This window comes from Furipterus horrens, unplaced genomic scaffold (genome assembly GCF_987537825.1).
Source record: "Furipterus horrens unplaced genomic scaffold, mFurHor1.1.pri manual_scaffold_9, whole genome shotgun sequence".
In the NCBI taxonomy this organism is placed as follows: domain Eukaryota; kingdom Metazoa; phylum Chordata; class Mammalia; order Chiroptera; family Furipteridae; genus Furipterus; species Furipterus horrens.
This window is the reverse complement of record NW_028327179.1, coordinates 19,031,471-19,048,424: the sequence shown is the minus strand read 5'-3', so window position 1 is coordinate 19,048,424 and position 16,954 is coordinate 19,031,471. Positions and strand designations below refer to the sequence as shown.

Below are 16,954 nucleotides of genomic sequence, written 5' to 3'. Positions count from 1 at the left end.
CAGTCTATAGTAGCTCATTTCATTTTAAAAGTATATAACTGCTGTCTTCAATGTGTCTTAAAAATGCATTTTCACAAATATATGACTTAAAAAACTGAGTGATAAGGTTATTGCTGAAAAATAAATGTAAATTTTGGCTGCCTTTCTTATTTTAAAAAATCTGAAAAGAAAAGTTTTCCAAAACAGAAACCGAAGCACAGGGAATCAGCCACAACATCATTCTGCCACATTCAAGGGAACAATGAAATGACACGGCTATTTTGAGGAGATATGAAAATTAAACAAGCCAATGAAATAAGTTGAAAGCTGAAGTAACTAACAAGTGACTATTTAAAATTAATTAAAAAATAATTTTTAGAATACATACATTCTCAGTTAAGAATCTATGTAGGGCATTTGAAATCCATTATGAAGAAGAAAAAGAGAAGCTGCAAAGCAGTCATGCAAATTGTATTTTAATAAGGGAGAACAGAAAAACTATAAAAGAAAATATTATCAGTGATTAAAAAAAAAGGAATAATCTCCAGAGGATTTGAAAGCATTAAAATAGACATGTGACTGTACAAATGTTAGTTAATTTCAATTAGGAAAAGAAGAGACGTCTGAAGAAGCCAAAGTAGCTGATATGAAACTTTGAGATTTATTTTAAGAGGCATATAAAACCAGTCATAGAGAACTACAAGAAAAAAGTTCCAGAAAGTGTTGAGTCTCATAAAAACTACTGCAGAAACGAATTATGTGCCATGCAAAAAGAAAAAAAAAGTAGTGAAAACACTAAACCCCATTATTCAAGGAACATAGATAGCACAATGTTAATACAATCAAGAAGACAAAATTCCTTTACTCTAATATGCTTACAGGGTTCCCATTAATAAAAAATACTCCGAAAAAGCAGAATAAGTAAAATATAACAATAAAAACATAATTTTAGGAAAACTGTACAAGGTCTGGAGCTTTGGTGACTCCTTGGCTTAAGCTGAGCCAATAAAGCTATAGACATGCTCGACAGACTATGCAGCCTATGGGGAGGTCATTGTCACAGTATGACAATCTAGAGTGGAACCAAAGAACAGAAATGAGGATGAAGAAGGTTTTGAAAAACACTACTACTGGTAAAGAGAGATGTGGAAATAAAAGGAATAAAAAGATGAAGCTAATTCTCGTGTGTGCATGTATGCTTCTGTGTGTAAAATTACATATATATGTGTCTCTGTAATTCTAATTGTACATACAGTAATTTTGTGTTACTGGGGCAGTACTCAAATCAGTCAGAATATTATTGCCAACACTGCCATTAGTGCCAAGAGTTTTTTATGAAAACTGTAATGACATTAAAAATGAAGTCATAAGAACACAAGCAGAATTCTTCAGAGATAAACATGAGAACACATATAAAATGCACAGCGTGAGGGAAAACTGCCACCTGTATACTAAGTTATAATGTTCACAGAAGAGGTAGAATTTCAGAAGCATAGAGGTCATGAATTTCCCTTCAATCTACAACATGCATTAAAAACTATTTGAAAAGACTCAAAAACATTTTAGAATTTCATGTATCTTACATTTGAAATATGCAGATTTATTAGAAGAAACATGGGTTCAACCAATACAAGCTTTAGAGTTGGTTAAATGAATACCAGCTCACGAGCTATCTAGGCACAAGGATAAACTACCCCTGATAGAACCTAAACCTGTATCATGAATTAGACTATTATTGCTTGTGCACCACCCGAGACCTACAGAATCCATTTCTTTCTTTTTTCCCCCCTTTCCTTTATTTTTGTTTCCCCAATTTCTGAGGGTAAAGCCCAAGCATCTGTATTGGGATGAGGACAAAGGAGAAGAACCACAGGAGACTGTGACGTCTGACTTTAGAAGCATAAAAGCAGAGTCCACCATATGATAACATCTCTAAAAACAGGAGTTATCTTAAAACAGATGTTTAAAGCAAAAACAGAAAGGAACTTGCAAATTACCAAGCAGAGGAGTAAATTATGGATTGCTGGCACAAGTATACACTTAGCCTGACTCAAAAGGGTGTTGTCTATTCACTCAATTACCACCTCAGTTTAGTTATTTGTATTAGTAACAACACAAACAAAGGGATTTTACCTTAAATTTAGGCCCCTGAATGTAGCTTAAAATACCTTCACACCATGATATAAAACTAGACAGAAAGATACTACAGTAGTCCCTCGCTATATCGCAGTTCACTTACAGTGGCCTCACTGTATCGCAGGATTTTTAACAATTTTTAGATTTAATTATCACAGATTTTTTGCTACATCGTGGGATTTTGTGGTACTGTATATGTATGTTGTTAAAGTTATGTAGGTTTAAGAGTGTAGAATAAATGAAAGGTTCCTACTTCGCGGGAATGGGGGGGTGGTCTGGAACATAATACCCGCATTAAGTGAGGGAATACTGTATATGTGCACAAAGACACTGCTTGTCAGTTACTTTTTCTAGGAATTGTTCCAAGATTTTGCAAAGCTAGACAAATTGTGTGATCAAGTTAATGTATTATAAAGTATTATTTCTCAAGCTCTAAATAGCCAATAAAATATTTACAGATAATTTTCTCTAATAGCTATTTAAGTTCCAGTAAAATATAATTAAGAAAAATATCACGCCATTATTTAGCCAAAAAGAAAATGTAGGTGAAAAGCCCTAATTCTTGTTATACATAAAAATTATTCTGACAATCTAGAAGACATCAGAATGACCCTGGTGACTACAGACATGATTTTTTTAAAATGTATGTTATTGTGGATTTCCAGAATTGATTCAGAAGGATCTTAAGACTCCAGCAATAGTTTTTTTTTTAAAGTGATATATAACTGTTTGGATATATAAAAGCTAGTGTTTGCTAGTAAAAGAAAATGGTGTACATTTGATATAATGCTTTTTTTATTTCAAAAAGCTGTTATCAACTTATTAGCTTGTCTTAAAACTGATACAACTTGAGAGAAAATAAGGTAAACGTAAAAAGGTGAAATACATGAATACATTTCTGTTGACAATAAAACCATTTATAGTTCAAATTTAAACTCAATCACTTCAATTATGAAATACAAAGATAAGACCACCACATTTTTTCCGTACTATAAGGTACATGACCTGGAAGTTGTTATTAAAACAAAACATTGTTTAGAAATGTCAACATCCACTTGGATGTTAAAACCCAATATTCTAATCACATGAAGTTCTTTTGCTTAGAGCTGTTAATTTTTATTTTGTACCAATTTCTTAACATTTTTTTCAATTTTTTCAAAAAAACATTAAATTTATTGGGTGACATTGGTTAAAAGAATTATATAGGTTTCAGGTGTACAATTCTATAATACTGCATATTGTATTGTGTTGTAAGGTCGCCACCTCAAGTCAAGTCTCCCTGCACCACCATTTAGCCCCCCTTTACCCTCTTCTACCTCCCCGAACCTCCTACCCTCTGGTAATCACCATAATGTTGTCTGTGTCTGTGAGGTTTTCTTTTCTTTCCTTAATCTCGTCACCCTTTTCACCCAGCTCCTTAACCCCCCCTACCCTTGACAGCTGTCAGTCTGTTCTCTGTATTTATGAGTCTGTTTCTATTTTGTTTGTTAGTTTATTTTGTTCATTAGATTCTACATGTATGTGAAATCATATGGTACTTGTCTTTCTCTGACTGGCTTATTTCACTTAGCACAATACTCTCCAGGCCCATCCATGCTGTTGCAAAAGGTATGATTTCTTTTTTTATGAATAATATTCCATCGTGCAAATGTACCACAGCTTTTTCACCCGCTCATCTACTAATGGACACTTGGGCTGCTTCCAAATCTTGGCGATTGTAAATAATGCTGCAATAAACAGAGGGGTGCACATATTCTTTCAAATTTGTGTTCCAGGTTTCTTTGGATATAGTCCCAGAAGTGGAATCACTGGATCATAAGGCAGTTCTATCTTTAATTTTTTTAGGTAACTGCTTAATGCTTTTTATTTAAGTCTTTTTAGGTAAAGGAAGGCAAGGGAGTCATTTTTTCCTTTTAATTTTCATTCTGAAATAATTTCAGACTTTTAAAAAGTTGCAAAAATAAGACACAGAGCTCCTTCATCCAGCTTCCCCAGCTGCTGTTACTGTTTGTGCTACTATTGCTGTTGCTACTACTAAGATCCAACATTTATTCAGGTTAGTTATGAGCCAGGCACTGCAATACACAGATTCTCTCATTTGGTTCACATGATGCTCTAAAATGAGGATTAACATCTTCATTTGCTGAGAAAATGAAAGGATCAAAAGGTTAAATAAGATGCTGCAGGTCAGAACTAGTGTATGGAAGTGCAGGTATTTGAACCAAAGGATGACGGGTCCTAAATTCTGTATTCTTATCCACTAAGCTATCTTGTCCAACTTGAGAACTTAATCATTTATTGTCTTAATACAGTATCTAATCCAAGTACAGGTCTTGTAAACAAAAAGGAATTTTAAATAATAAATATTTCATTTAAGAGGCATGAAAAACATATCATATTTAACACCTTTCTTATCCTTACTGCAAGTAAGACATTTCCTCCCAGTAAGAAATAGGTCCTTCTGAAGCTAAAGAAAAACTGTGATGTGTCTTAGGGAAACCTTCCTTCATGCACCATTTCAAAGCTTTTTTCCTTTCTTTGAAGCTACTGCTGATTCAATCTACACATAAAGATAGGAGTTTATACTTAATAGATACATCTATAAACAGCAGGCTTAATAAAGCACAGAAGATAAACATGCCAAGGAACATTTAATAAAATTGCCTAGTTTTAAAACATACATGAATATAAATTTATTTTCTAATATCAAAAACAAAGTATGAAAATAGATCTGTAAAGAAAATGCAATGGTCTGCTTACCTTGCGAGCAAAATCCCCCTTTCCTTTACTGTAGGCTTTGTTCTCAAGGAAATCATACACATAGTGAGCCAAAGCTGGGCATGCTTTCATCATTTCAGGGGTTAACAGTAGCTAAAAGAAAAAAATAATAAAGAATTTACATTAAAAAATAATTATACAGTAAAGTCATCAATAATTCTATTATCATTAACAGTTGGGTGTCTATTCTATCCATGTTATTTTGACTTTCAGCACATCTAAAGTGAAAGTTGTCCGAATATATTTACTATTCCATTTTCAGGTTTTATAGCTAATACTTAGATCCACATCAGTAAATTGTTATGTTACTGACATACTAATTTCAAATTTAACATTAATAGAAAATACATAAAATATTCCAGAAAAAGTCTTTTAAGTGTTATAAAACAAAAATATTGCTTTTTTGTTTTTAACAAAAACTGTTATGATAGCACTGTTGATGATATAATCTAACATTCTAGCTTAGTTTCTTCAATGAAACATGTCTGACATACTAAGTTTATTAGCTAAGAAGTATATAGTACAACCAACCACATTTAACAGATACATTTATAGCACCAATTTTGGGAAAAGGTGGTTATTTTCTAAATCTTACAAGTAACTGACACAAATTTTAGTGCAACTAAAGTTAGTATATTAAAAAGTAAAAACATTTGACAAGAGTCATAATAATGGTATCAGACATTCAGATGTAAACCAGAAGACAAAGGTGAATAAGGACAGAAATTTATAAGTTCTTGCTATCCTTTCAGTAAATAATAATGCATGGAAATTACATTATGATTATCAACAAAGCCAATCAAACATAAATACTTAAGAGACAGAATATTCAGTATAGTATTAGCTAACTTAAACTAAATACTAAGGCAGGGTCAGCAAGCTTTTTCTGTAAAGGTCCAGGGTAGTAATTATTTTAAGTTTTGTGGTCCATAGAGTTTCTGCTGAAGCTACTCTTAATAAAGCAGGTGAGCTAAATTTGGGCTGCAGGTTGTAATTTGCTGACCCCTATTCTAGAGGATGGAGTGGGGCGCTGAATAATGAAACAATACATACGTACCTCAGCTGAAGCCTTGTCTAACAGAGGAGAAAACTTTGTAAACCATTCATTAGTATAAATAAAACTATAGAAATAATATTATTAAATCTAGCATCTGGGTACCCACGTCTAAAACAAACTTATTTCTGGAAGTCCAAACAGCTTATACAGTAACTTGTGAGACATGTTTTCTTATTCCACAAGAGAACTCTGTATGCCTAAGATGCTTCACATTAGAAATAGCACCTCAGATATATTCCGCTCTTGAATTATCCTATAATTTTAAAGCATTTGACTCATTCTGGACTATGGGAGGCAGCTACATACAATTATCTGAGAAATAAAATCTGCTAGCTTTGGATATACCATGAAGAACTATCTACTGAACTGGAAAAATTTAACTGTTTAGTCTACTATAAAATACTTAGCCTTAAGAGTAATGTAGAATAGACATGTATGTGCATGAGTGTTTGTATTCATCTAAACCTGAAGAGGCAAAACCCCTAGCACTGAGTGTCAAGAAAACTTAATTAACATAAAATTAACACTTATAAATTGCTGAGCAGATTGCATGTCATATCTGACATGCTACTTAAAAGTGGTTGCAATTATAGAAAATCATTCCTTAATAAAGAAATCTGTGTGCTATATTAAAATGAAAATCTGTGGGAAATAATAAACATGAACTTACCTGCAAATATGCATTAAGATCCTTTTTTCTCTTTTCTAAAAAATCTCTATCCATATTATTAAAAGTCTTTTTACCAGGAAGCTTCAATATACTTGACAGGTTTTCAAACTAGAAGACAAAATACATTCAATAACCTCAATTTTCTTACAAAAAGAGAAAAGTGGGTTCTGGCCGGGTAGCTCACTTGGTTAGAGATCATCCTGACAGGCCAAGGTTGTGGGTTCAATCTCCGGTCAGGAAACATACAAGAATCAACCAATGAATGAAAAAATAAGTGGAACAAATCGATGTCTCTCTCACTCCTCCCCTCTCTGTGTGTGTATCTCTCTCTATTCCTCTCTCTTTAAAATAAATTTTAAATTTTTTTTAAAAAGAGAAAAGTATTTTCATAGTGAAAATTTCTCTACATACCAAAAGCATCTTGGAACAGATCATTTTGCAATATATTTTATTAAGCAAAAATCAGTAAATATAAAAACATTTTCCAAATATGTCCAAATCAGTTCTAATGTTCTTTATTATAAAGCCATTTCAATAAAAAATGACAAACATGGATAGGTGAAGATGGGCGATATTCACATGGGATGTCATTTTAGTACTTTTTCTAATTTTGAAATTGTTCAAAATTTTTATGATAAATGGTTTTTAAAAACATTGTCCTTAACAACCCTTTGGCTCGTGAATAGAGTATTAGCAAATAAATTTTTAATAATCAAAGTTATGAGTTTCTGGCTTGTTAAAAATATCTTATAAAGAAATATTTTTTATATTGATGACTTCAAATAAATTAATCCTTGTAACGGCTAATTACTAAAAGTAGGAAGGAAATTTAAAAATATAGCTTACAGCCCTGACTGGTATAGTTCAGTAGGTTGGGCGTCGTAGTGCAAAGTGAAAGGTTGCTGGTTTGATTCCCAGTCAGGGCACATGCCTGGGTCGTAGGTTCAGTCCCCAGTCGGGGTGCATGTGAGAAGCAACCAGTCAATGTTTCTCTCTCACATTAATAATGTTTCTCTCCCTTTCTCCCTTCCTTTCCATGTCTCTAATAAATAAATAAAATCTTTAAAAATATATATATAGCTTACAGCTATATTACAACTCTACTATATACAACTGTATTACTAGACTGATACTTCTCTATTGACGACATGAAAAATAAACTGTTAGATTACTAACAACAACAAAAAAATTCAGAGCCATCAGCACTTACAGACTTAACATTCGGGTGCATCTTCAAATCTTCAGATACATAGTAACGGGCTGTGCCTCGCTGAAGCACTACTTTAACTATACTAGCTGCTAACACTGAAGAGTACTGTTACTTACAATAGTTACTGGTTGCTCCTGGCCAACAGCCTAGCATCTGAAACTTCAAGCAGCCTCACTGCTCTTCCTACATGATGCATAATCTGAAGTGAAACAACTTTCTAAAACCATTCTGTATTCAAAAACTCAATCATTCCTGGTGTAGAAATTAAAGAAATGAAAAGGTGTAGGATGCTTTTCATCCCTAAACTGGAAGATTCTTTCTGATAAATTAGTAAGTAGAATTGCAAATCAAATGGTTGCTTGGAGCTATAATGTAAATAAGTTCATTGTATGTTTACACACCAAAGTTAAAAGCAGCTCTTTTGCCCCAACCAAGGCAAGAAAAACAAAAACGTAGAGGCAATTTACAGGGACAATGTTATGCTGTATTGATATTCACAAATTTGGTGATTCACAAGAGTATTAGAATGGCTCCTCCTTACACATCAAATGCCAATGGCTTAATTTTTCAAAAAAATCATACCTAATGGGAGTAAATTTAATTTTCCAAGGTATCCTAAAAGATATTTAATTTCCTGAAATACTACTTATCTACATTACCTTAAACTACAGACTCAATTTTGTAGAACAGTTTATTTTGTCATTACTACTGTGTTATGGATTGAACGATAGTGCCCCAATATGAAGCCCTAACCTCCAGTGCTTCAGAATGTGACTGCTTGTGAAGACAGAGCTGCTAGAGAGGTGATCAAATTAAAACATGTCCTTAGGGTGGGGCCTAATCCAATCTGGTTGTTGTGTTTAAAAGAGAATGGAATCTGGACACACAGGACACCAGAAATGAGAGCCCACAAAGAAAAGGCCATGTGAGGCCACAATTAGAAGGGCAGTCAACTGCAAGTCAGAAGGAAACGCCTCAGGGGAAACCAAACTCGCCAACACCTAGATCTTAGATTTCTAGCTTCCAGAACTATGAAAAAATAAAGTTTGTTTTGCTTAAGCCACCCAGTCTGTAGTATTTTGTTATGGCAGCCCAAGCAAACTAATACACCAAGGAATATAACAGTATCCAGTGAAATAGTTTATTTCAGAAAATTTAAAATATTAAACCTTATTAATAAAAAATTAAATATAACAATAACAGTTATTTTCTTGAAGTCTAAATTATCAAACTTCTTTTTAAATTATCTGTCTGGAACAGAAGCATATATGATTAATAGTTTTCTTAAATATTGTTATTATAAAAGAAAAAATAGGGAAAATTTTATACTCCATATTAACTTATTATAAGCTTAGTTTTTAAAAGATTATTTATAAGTACAAGGTAGTCCATTCCTGAAAAGTAATATAATTCACTCGGCCAAAAATTCATAAAAATATCTTTTAAACATATGTAAAAGAAATTAAAAATTTACCTACAGAACTCACAAGAATTACAATAAGGAGTAAAAATGAAAGAGTATTTCAATGTTCAAAAAGAACTCAAGTACTTTATATAAATCATATACATTCCAAAATCAAAGATTTTTATCTTTCCATATCAAATATGTCAGGTTTAGATTCCTGATATACTACTGGAAAATTTTAAAAGCATGCTTGAAATTTTATATTAGAAGAATTCAAAATGTGTTTATATCTAAAAGCAAATATACTTTTACTTAGTTATCTTAATGCATATTTAATCTTTTATTTTTTTATCTTTACCAGAGGACATTTTTCATTGCCTTTATAGAGAGGAAGGGGGATCAGGAGAGAGAGGGGAGAAGGGAGGGAGAGGGGAGGGAAGGTGGGAGAGAGAGAGAGGAAGAAAGTTGGGGTGGGGGGAGATGTGAGAAAGAAACATGGACTGGTTGCCTTCTCCTGCACACCCCAACCAGGGATGGAACCCACAACCTGGGCATGCGCCCTTACCGGGAATCAAACCCACCACCTTTTGGTCTTCATGACGATGCTCCAACCAACTGAGCCACACTGGTGTTTTAAATCACTAGTGTTTTAGCTATACTTATATACAAGCACAGTATCTACTGGAATCTAAACTCCTAGAGGCAAGGACTTGTCTTATTCCCTATTGTATTTCAGTACTGAGAACTGTGCCAGACACATAAAAAAAGCTCAGTACATATTTGCTAAATAAATGAACGGATAGTTCAGACGATTTCTAATATAATATGACATTTAACATTTTAATTATTTCCTTTTCCTTTTCTTTATTCATAAACTATCAAATTAGACTATTAAAAATCTTTAAAAAATATATGATAGTTCATATATTTAGACTGAAAAAAGTTTACATCACTAAGTTAAATAAACAAAATGAAACTTATTTTAAAATAAATTTAATATTTTTACAGTTAAAATTTGTGTCAACAGGTTGCACTGTTACCAGATGGTGAATTATAGGTCACTACATTTTTCTTCTGCTATGTTACAGGGAATCTGAGTTTTAAAAATATAGATAAGGCAGAGCTAACAGGCAAACAGCGTAGTCTTATTTACAAAAGCTTAATGTTTTGTTTAAACCTAAATTTTCATTCACAAGCTTGGTTTTTAATTGCTTCAGCTCTGCGAGCAATCTAACTACATCAGTCCTCGTACGCCGCATGACCACAGAAAACACAAACACAAACACACCACTGCGCCTGCGCTGCGCCCCTTCAGAAAGGAGCTGTACTTTATCAATTTCATTAAGTTTCTGCTTTTGTATTGAAAAGGGACATTTCTTTATGAATTGTTATATTAAGTTTTTAAAAAGTAAGTCATTTACATTTGTCAATATGTAAACATAACATTTACAGTTCTATCCTAGGACATTTAATTTAGGCAATGATCATTCTTTTAATAGCAGAAAGAAAATTAAAGAGCTATTCATACAAAGAAAATTTCATATTATGGAAAATTCCCATCAATTTGCAAGTAAATAAAATTACTTTTAGCAATTCAAATTATCTTAAAATTTGCCCTCTGTTTAAAGTGAGGATGAGAAAAAAATACATATGGCTTTTTAGAACAGTATCAAGCAGATAATATTTGAAAAAAGTAAAAATTACGTCTTCAACATGGGACAGAAAATTCTTTCACCCCTGCAAAAAAAGAGAAGCATGAAAGTCTACTCAACATGAACAGAAGAACAGACATGTCCAAAGTTATTAAAATCCTTCTGAATATAATTTAAAATAGTCCTTTTAATATGGGCTTCAGAAGCCAACACTACTCTGTTTTTAATCATTTTAAGCTATTAATAGTTTATCTCACTCTTATTCAAAAAATACTTTAATGAGGTTATCAGTGCCAACCACTTTTTCCCCACTATCTTAAATAAAAAGGGCATTTTCTAATTACTAAACTAGAACAATGTTATTTCAAAGCTTTAGTCCACTCAATATCACCATTAATTACTATACTTTTTATTGGTTTAATATCAGTCGCGTATCTTAAAAATTTAATGAAATCCAAGTCTCTCAAATTAAAAGAAATTTCATAAACCATCTAACTTACTCCAATTCATCTGCTGATTGTTTATTTTCTTCTAAATTAATGACAACATTTATTTACTTAATAAAAAATATAACAGAAAAATATTTTTTAAAATATTTATATTTTAAATATTTAATGAAATGCTACTAAAGAAAAAAACATTTAATAAAATATTTACTAAAACAAAACAAATATTTAATAGAAATATTTAATGAAAATATTTAATATTTAATATAATACTTAATAAAATAGAACAGAGAAATAATTTGTTTATATTTGTTATCTTTAACAGTCCTTATACTGCTATAAAATATTATTTAGTATTTAGTAAAACTTTAAAACATTATTTGGTCAATGTTAAATGTAATTTAGGTTGTGATTCTTAAAATAATTTAATGGATCAAAGATTTAACTGTTCCACTATTAAATAAAAAGTCCTTTAGAATGACTATAGCTCTGAATTACACTGCTAAAAACAAAACCAGAATATGTTCTACAGTGATACCCATTCTTACTTTAAATAAAACCTAAATATATCTACAAAGCACGAAACACACACAACTCTTAAAATGAGAAATATACACTCATTTTATTTATTTATTTTAAATCCTCAACAAAATATATGTTTATTAATTTTAGAGAGAAAGGAAGGGGAGGGGAGAGAGAGAAAGATGGAAAGAGAGAGAGAATTATCAACGTGAGAGAGAAACATCAATTAGTTACTTCCTGTATGCATCCTGACCAGGGATTGAACCTGCACCCTTTTGGTGTACAGGATGACGCTCAACCAACTGCGTCACCTGGCCAGGGCTACATTCATTTTAATTTCCCATGGTCTACGACTGATACTTTGTCTAGTTCACAATGTTTATGTTTAATTAAAGTTGATTTATTGGTTAAATGCTCAAAAATCATTCTAACATTTATAGTGATCATATACAAAAATTCTTACCTTATTTTCTTTAATTAGCTTGGGTCAATACCTTAGCATCCTCAGAACTATACAGAATCAAACATTGAATCAGGAAACAATTTAAAGTACACAAACTTTAAAACCTCATTACCTGTTCAGTGATTCTCATGTGGAAGTCATGGAAGTCACTGTAACGACGATAGGTTTTCCACATCTCCTCACTGTTTAGATTGCGCCGGTGTACAGTGATGGCATATAATGCATATGTTTTGCCATGATCATTACAAACGCCTGCCACAGCATATGGGTCATAGTCAGCATATACTAGTCATTTAAAACAAAATGAAGAGGACAAAAAGACACAAAAAGGAGGAAGATGAAGAACAAAAACAAACAAAAAGGACGACATGAAATGAAGAATTTGAAATGACAGACTGAGACAAAAGGATGTCACCAATGGATCAAATAGATTCCCATCCTCTGTACTCACATCCATAAGGGATTATATAAGATGGCTACATTGCAAAGTAAATGACAAGTTTATAATGACACTACCAACCACAGAGTGATGTCTACTTTGGACTATCTTCCCAATGAGCATTTACCTATATTACTAGTTATGATACCACAATACCACCTCACAATGCAGCATGAGAGTCTCAAAGTTAATAGAGGAAAAATAACAAACAAAATTAAACCTTTTGTACTAGCCTTAACTATTTAGTTATATTTCTACTAAAATCTCCTCAACTGAACAGAAGGCAAAAGCCATGGATAAAGATTTATCTGCTTTTGACACCTCTTTCTCATTTTTAATATTCAACAGTTTACAAGTGTAGTTTATTCTAAAAATTTTTAAAAGACATTTTCCTACTAACTTTCCACAAACCATCCACCTGTTCATATTTTGTACTAATCTTAAGGAAAGAGAGGCTTGCCCTTTGAATCCTTTAAATGTGTCTCTCATATTTTCCATTCTCCAATCTCTCTGTATTGTATTCTATTCTAGATCATTAAAGGTCTCCAAAAGTTATACTGAGTCTCCACTCATTTGCATTTAGTCTACTCCATCCACTGACTTGAACTCCAATCACTATATATATTTTTATTTCTAAAATTTTACTTGGTTCTTTTTTCAGAGTGTTATCTCTTATCTCTATGAATATTTTAAACACACTCAGGCTAGGAGATGCTGTGGTACACATTCACTTGAGGACAGATAAATCTAGATATACCTATGCTGGGATATAAGATAAGCTTTCAATTTCTTCTGGGTGATAGATACTATATTTCCAACCATGATCTTAACATTCTTTATTCTTTTCTTTGACAGTAGGCTAAAATTTTCTAGTATCTCTTTTTACATCAAGTCACCCTTTATGCAAAAGTCAGGGTTCAAGATTCCTATGGCTTTAGTCCATTCTGCCTCTTCTAAACTTGAGGACATAAAAATGCTGTCAACATCAAGAAAGCAGTCTTTATGCTCCTATGAGCTTCTTGGATTCAACAACTATTCACTTCTTTAAATTTGTTTTTCCTCATTATCTATGGCACCTGTAGATGTCCTTCTTTAGCTATTTGTATTTTGTTGTTTTCAGCCTTTCTATGTGTGGGAGGTAGCATATCCCATAGCAGTTTAGACTACCACAGTGACCAAAATTGCTCTTCCAATAGATTATATTGATCCATATTATGAATAAAAAGTGGCCAAGTTTGGAGCTGACTAAATTTTTTTTTTATTTTGTATACATTATGCAAAGAACAGTCTGCGTAGCTTCTTAGTAAACGTTTTAATCACATAAAAGCCAGAAATCTATACAGGCTTTCATCAAAATTTTTCTAAGATCTGCACTAATTTTTATTCAAAATCGCCCTTCATTCCCTTTCCATCTAATATCAGTGTTCCTGATCTGACAAAATACAAAACTAGGGAAAGACTTTGGTTATGTTGCTCTCAAGGCTTTAACTATAGTAACACTATTTTCACTCTTAACCTATTCCAATCATCCTTCTCTCAGAGACCTATGCATAACAAACTGCAATACACCTTTTCATTGTGTTAGAAAACCACCATCACTCAACAGAGTTAGCATGGAAACAAGGGAATAGCTTTATCTGTTGTGTTTAGAACAGGTTTGGGAAAGCAAAAAAGGAAGCAGAAATCAATTCGACAGCAAACCATAACCAATTAGGAGTTAACAAGAACAAGGAGAATAGCAATGAATAGAAAAGGAAAGAAAAGAGAAAGCATTCTAAAAAAGAATAATCAGGTTTGCCACAAATTAGTAGGCAGGGAGATCATGACTAGGATGCAAGCACAAGAGGAAAAGTAATGAGGCTGTTATAAAAGCAGCACAGAAGACAGAAGGCAACTTGGTTTTAAGCAAAGAGAAATGAGGTTATATATTGATTTTGAGATGATGGTGAGTATTATAGTGGAAACAGTAGGTTTTGTTTCCATTAGGACAACGTTACTCATAGCAGGTGAAATGCAAGCTGTTACTAATCCATAATCAGATAAGAAAGTAGGACCAGAATATAAATCAATATCGTCACTAAGCACATTGCTTAATTTAGTCAATATTTTTTAAAGCAAGATTTATCAACAAAGGACAGGAATGAACTAACTACTTCCTGTAATAAAGATGCTAAGAGCATGGATATCTAGACTCAAAGAGACTCAGGAGTCCAATTGGTAGAATAAACATTTACAGAACAAGCACTAATATAAAATGCCCATCATGTAATTACTGTTACGTATTAATTAATCCCACAACAATCCTATAAGGAAAGTATCATTTATTATTATCCCATTTTACAGTTGAGGAGATTGAAGTAGAGAAGTTAAGGAATTTACCTAAGTTCACCCAGTTATTAAATGGCAGAGCTGGGGTTTGAACCCAAGCAATCTGGACAAAAAGTTGTACTCCTAACCACTATACATGCTGATTCTTTACTATTTAAATATGTTTGTCTGACAGAAATACAATTTATTAAAAATGTTTAGAATAATGCTTCCATTCATTTTAAGAGGTTAATAAATACTTTTTTAACAAATGAACAAAGCAGCTAGAAAATCAGAACTCTAAGAGAAAGGTCCACATGAGAAATATGGACATGAGTATCTTCCTTTAGATGTAAAAGCTTAATATCTTTAAGAAAGAGGTAGAAGGACAAATACTAATATCTGTACTTTAACAAAGGCTTTCACATTTGGAAGACAAGCCAACAAAGAAAATAGAAGTCTATAAAAGATTCTAAAATTTTAATGAAGGAGAAAGTGGGACAACTCTATCAAAAGCTAGAAAGAAAAACAAGAAACAGACCTTTGGTTTTTTTGACAAGGGTTTTATCTAATGACCTCAAGAGCAGAGTAATATGGATAGCAACTACTTGTAAAAGATAAAGGAACATCTGAGACAGCAATTACGGGTAACTTCTTCCAGAGATTTGGCAGAGAACAGAATGCAAAATGAGATTCCAGGTCCAGTGAGAAGGAAAAGAAAAGAGATTAAAAAAAAAAAGAAAACAGATGCAAATTATCTTTTAAACTGCACTTACACTTTAAATCTTATTTCAGTATCTAAAATGTAAGCATTAAATTGAACTGAGACTTATATTTCAGTATGTTTACGCTTCAGGATGTAATCTGACATAAAGCTCCTATACTCTAGGACAAAGGAGAGGCCAGATAAGGAAATGTCATTATCTCCTACATACCGCCGTTACCTAATAACCTAATGGCAATGATGAAAATTGATTTTCTCCCCTCAGCTCATTAACCATATTGCTGATTGAGACACAAAATCTTAGGTTTCTCACCTAACCCAAGCATGTCTTGAACTGCTGTAAACTTCTATATCTAAAAGCTTCATTCACCCTGTTATCTAATCTGACTTTGCATGCATGAGAATAAATTCTGAACTAAAATCTGCCCCCAAATGATGATGATAATTATGCAGTTATCAGCTAGACACAAACAAAAGGAGAGAAATATTGGTTTCAGAACTTATGAACAATGACAAAATGCTTAGAATCTGAGCTTTTTAAGATGTTAAGAAGGAAAAAATAAAATAAAATAAAATGTTAACAATGACAACCTTAGAGAAAGGAAGTATCCAAATACATAAATAAATAAACATCATAGAATTTAATGAAGAACATGCTGCAGGGAAAAAAAAAGTAACTTAAAAATATCATTACAGAAGAATGGTTTGTACAAATAAATGTGGAAAATAAGGTAAGGGTAATGATAATCAAAATTTGTAAGTAAGAAATATACCACAAAGTCTCTTACCAGTGTCTGAAATGTAAGCATGAAGTTGTACTAAGTCATCAGAAGATACATTTGAAAGGTCATCTAAAGACTGGGGGGAAAAAATAAAAAAACAAGATTTTTTAATTTTATAGGAAGTGTTAAAAGTGTTTCACATCATATATGCATTACTCATCTTTGCCCCATATAAGCTTTTTATTTGTATCCTCCTTCCTCAAACATAATCTTCACTATTTACACCAACAGGAGAAAAGAAAAGCCAAGATTAAGAGGTTATAACACAAAGTGATTTAAAAATCAATTTAAATAAATCAGATTATTTCTTCCTTCATTGGGTGTCCATATACTAAAATTTGCTACTTCTCAGTTATATTCAATACAAAGCAAGAAAAAAAGTGT

General features: G+C 32.3%; 1 protein-coding gene across 3 annotated transcripts in view; it reads right to left on the bottom strand.

Annotated features, from left to right (window-relative positions):
• Positions 1 to 16,954, bottom strand: part of SNX13 (sorting nexin 13) — a 115,147-nt gene that overhangs the window by 13,467 nt on the left and 84,726 nt on the right. For 2 of the 3 annotated variants that reach the window (XM_090287133.1, XM_090287134.1), the window contains 4 exons: positions 16,577 to 16,646; positions 12,431 to 12,570; positions 6,621 to 6,728; positions 4,876 to 4,986 (listed from right to left, as the gene is read on the bottom strand). In XM_090287133.1, coding sequence (XP_090143259.1) covers positions 4,876 to 4,986; positions 6,621 to 6,728; positions 12,431 to 12,570; positions 16,577 to 16,646 — 429 coding nt within the window. Of the gene's footprint in view, positions 1 to 4,875; positions 4,987 to 6,620; positions 6,729 to 12,430; positions 12,604 to 16,576; positions 16,647 to 16,954 lie in introns of all 3 variants that reach the window. The other variant, XM_090287132.1, reaches the window with a different exon arrangement.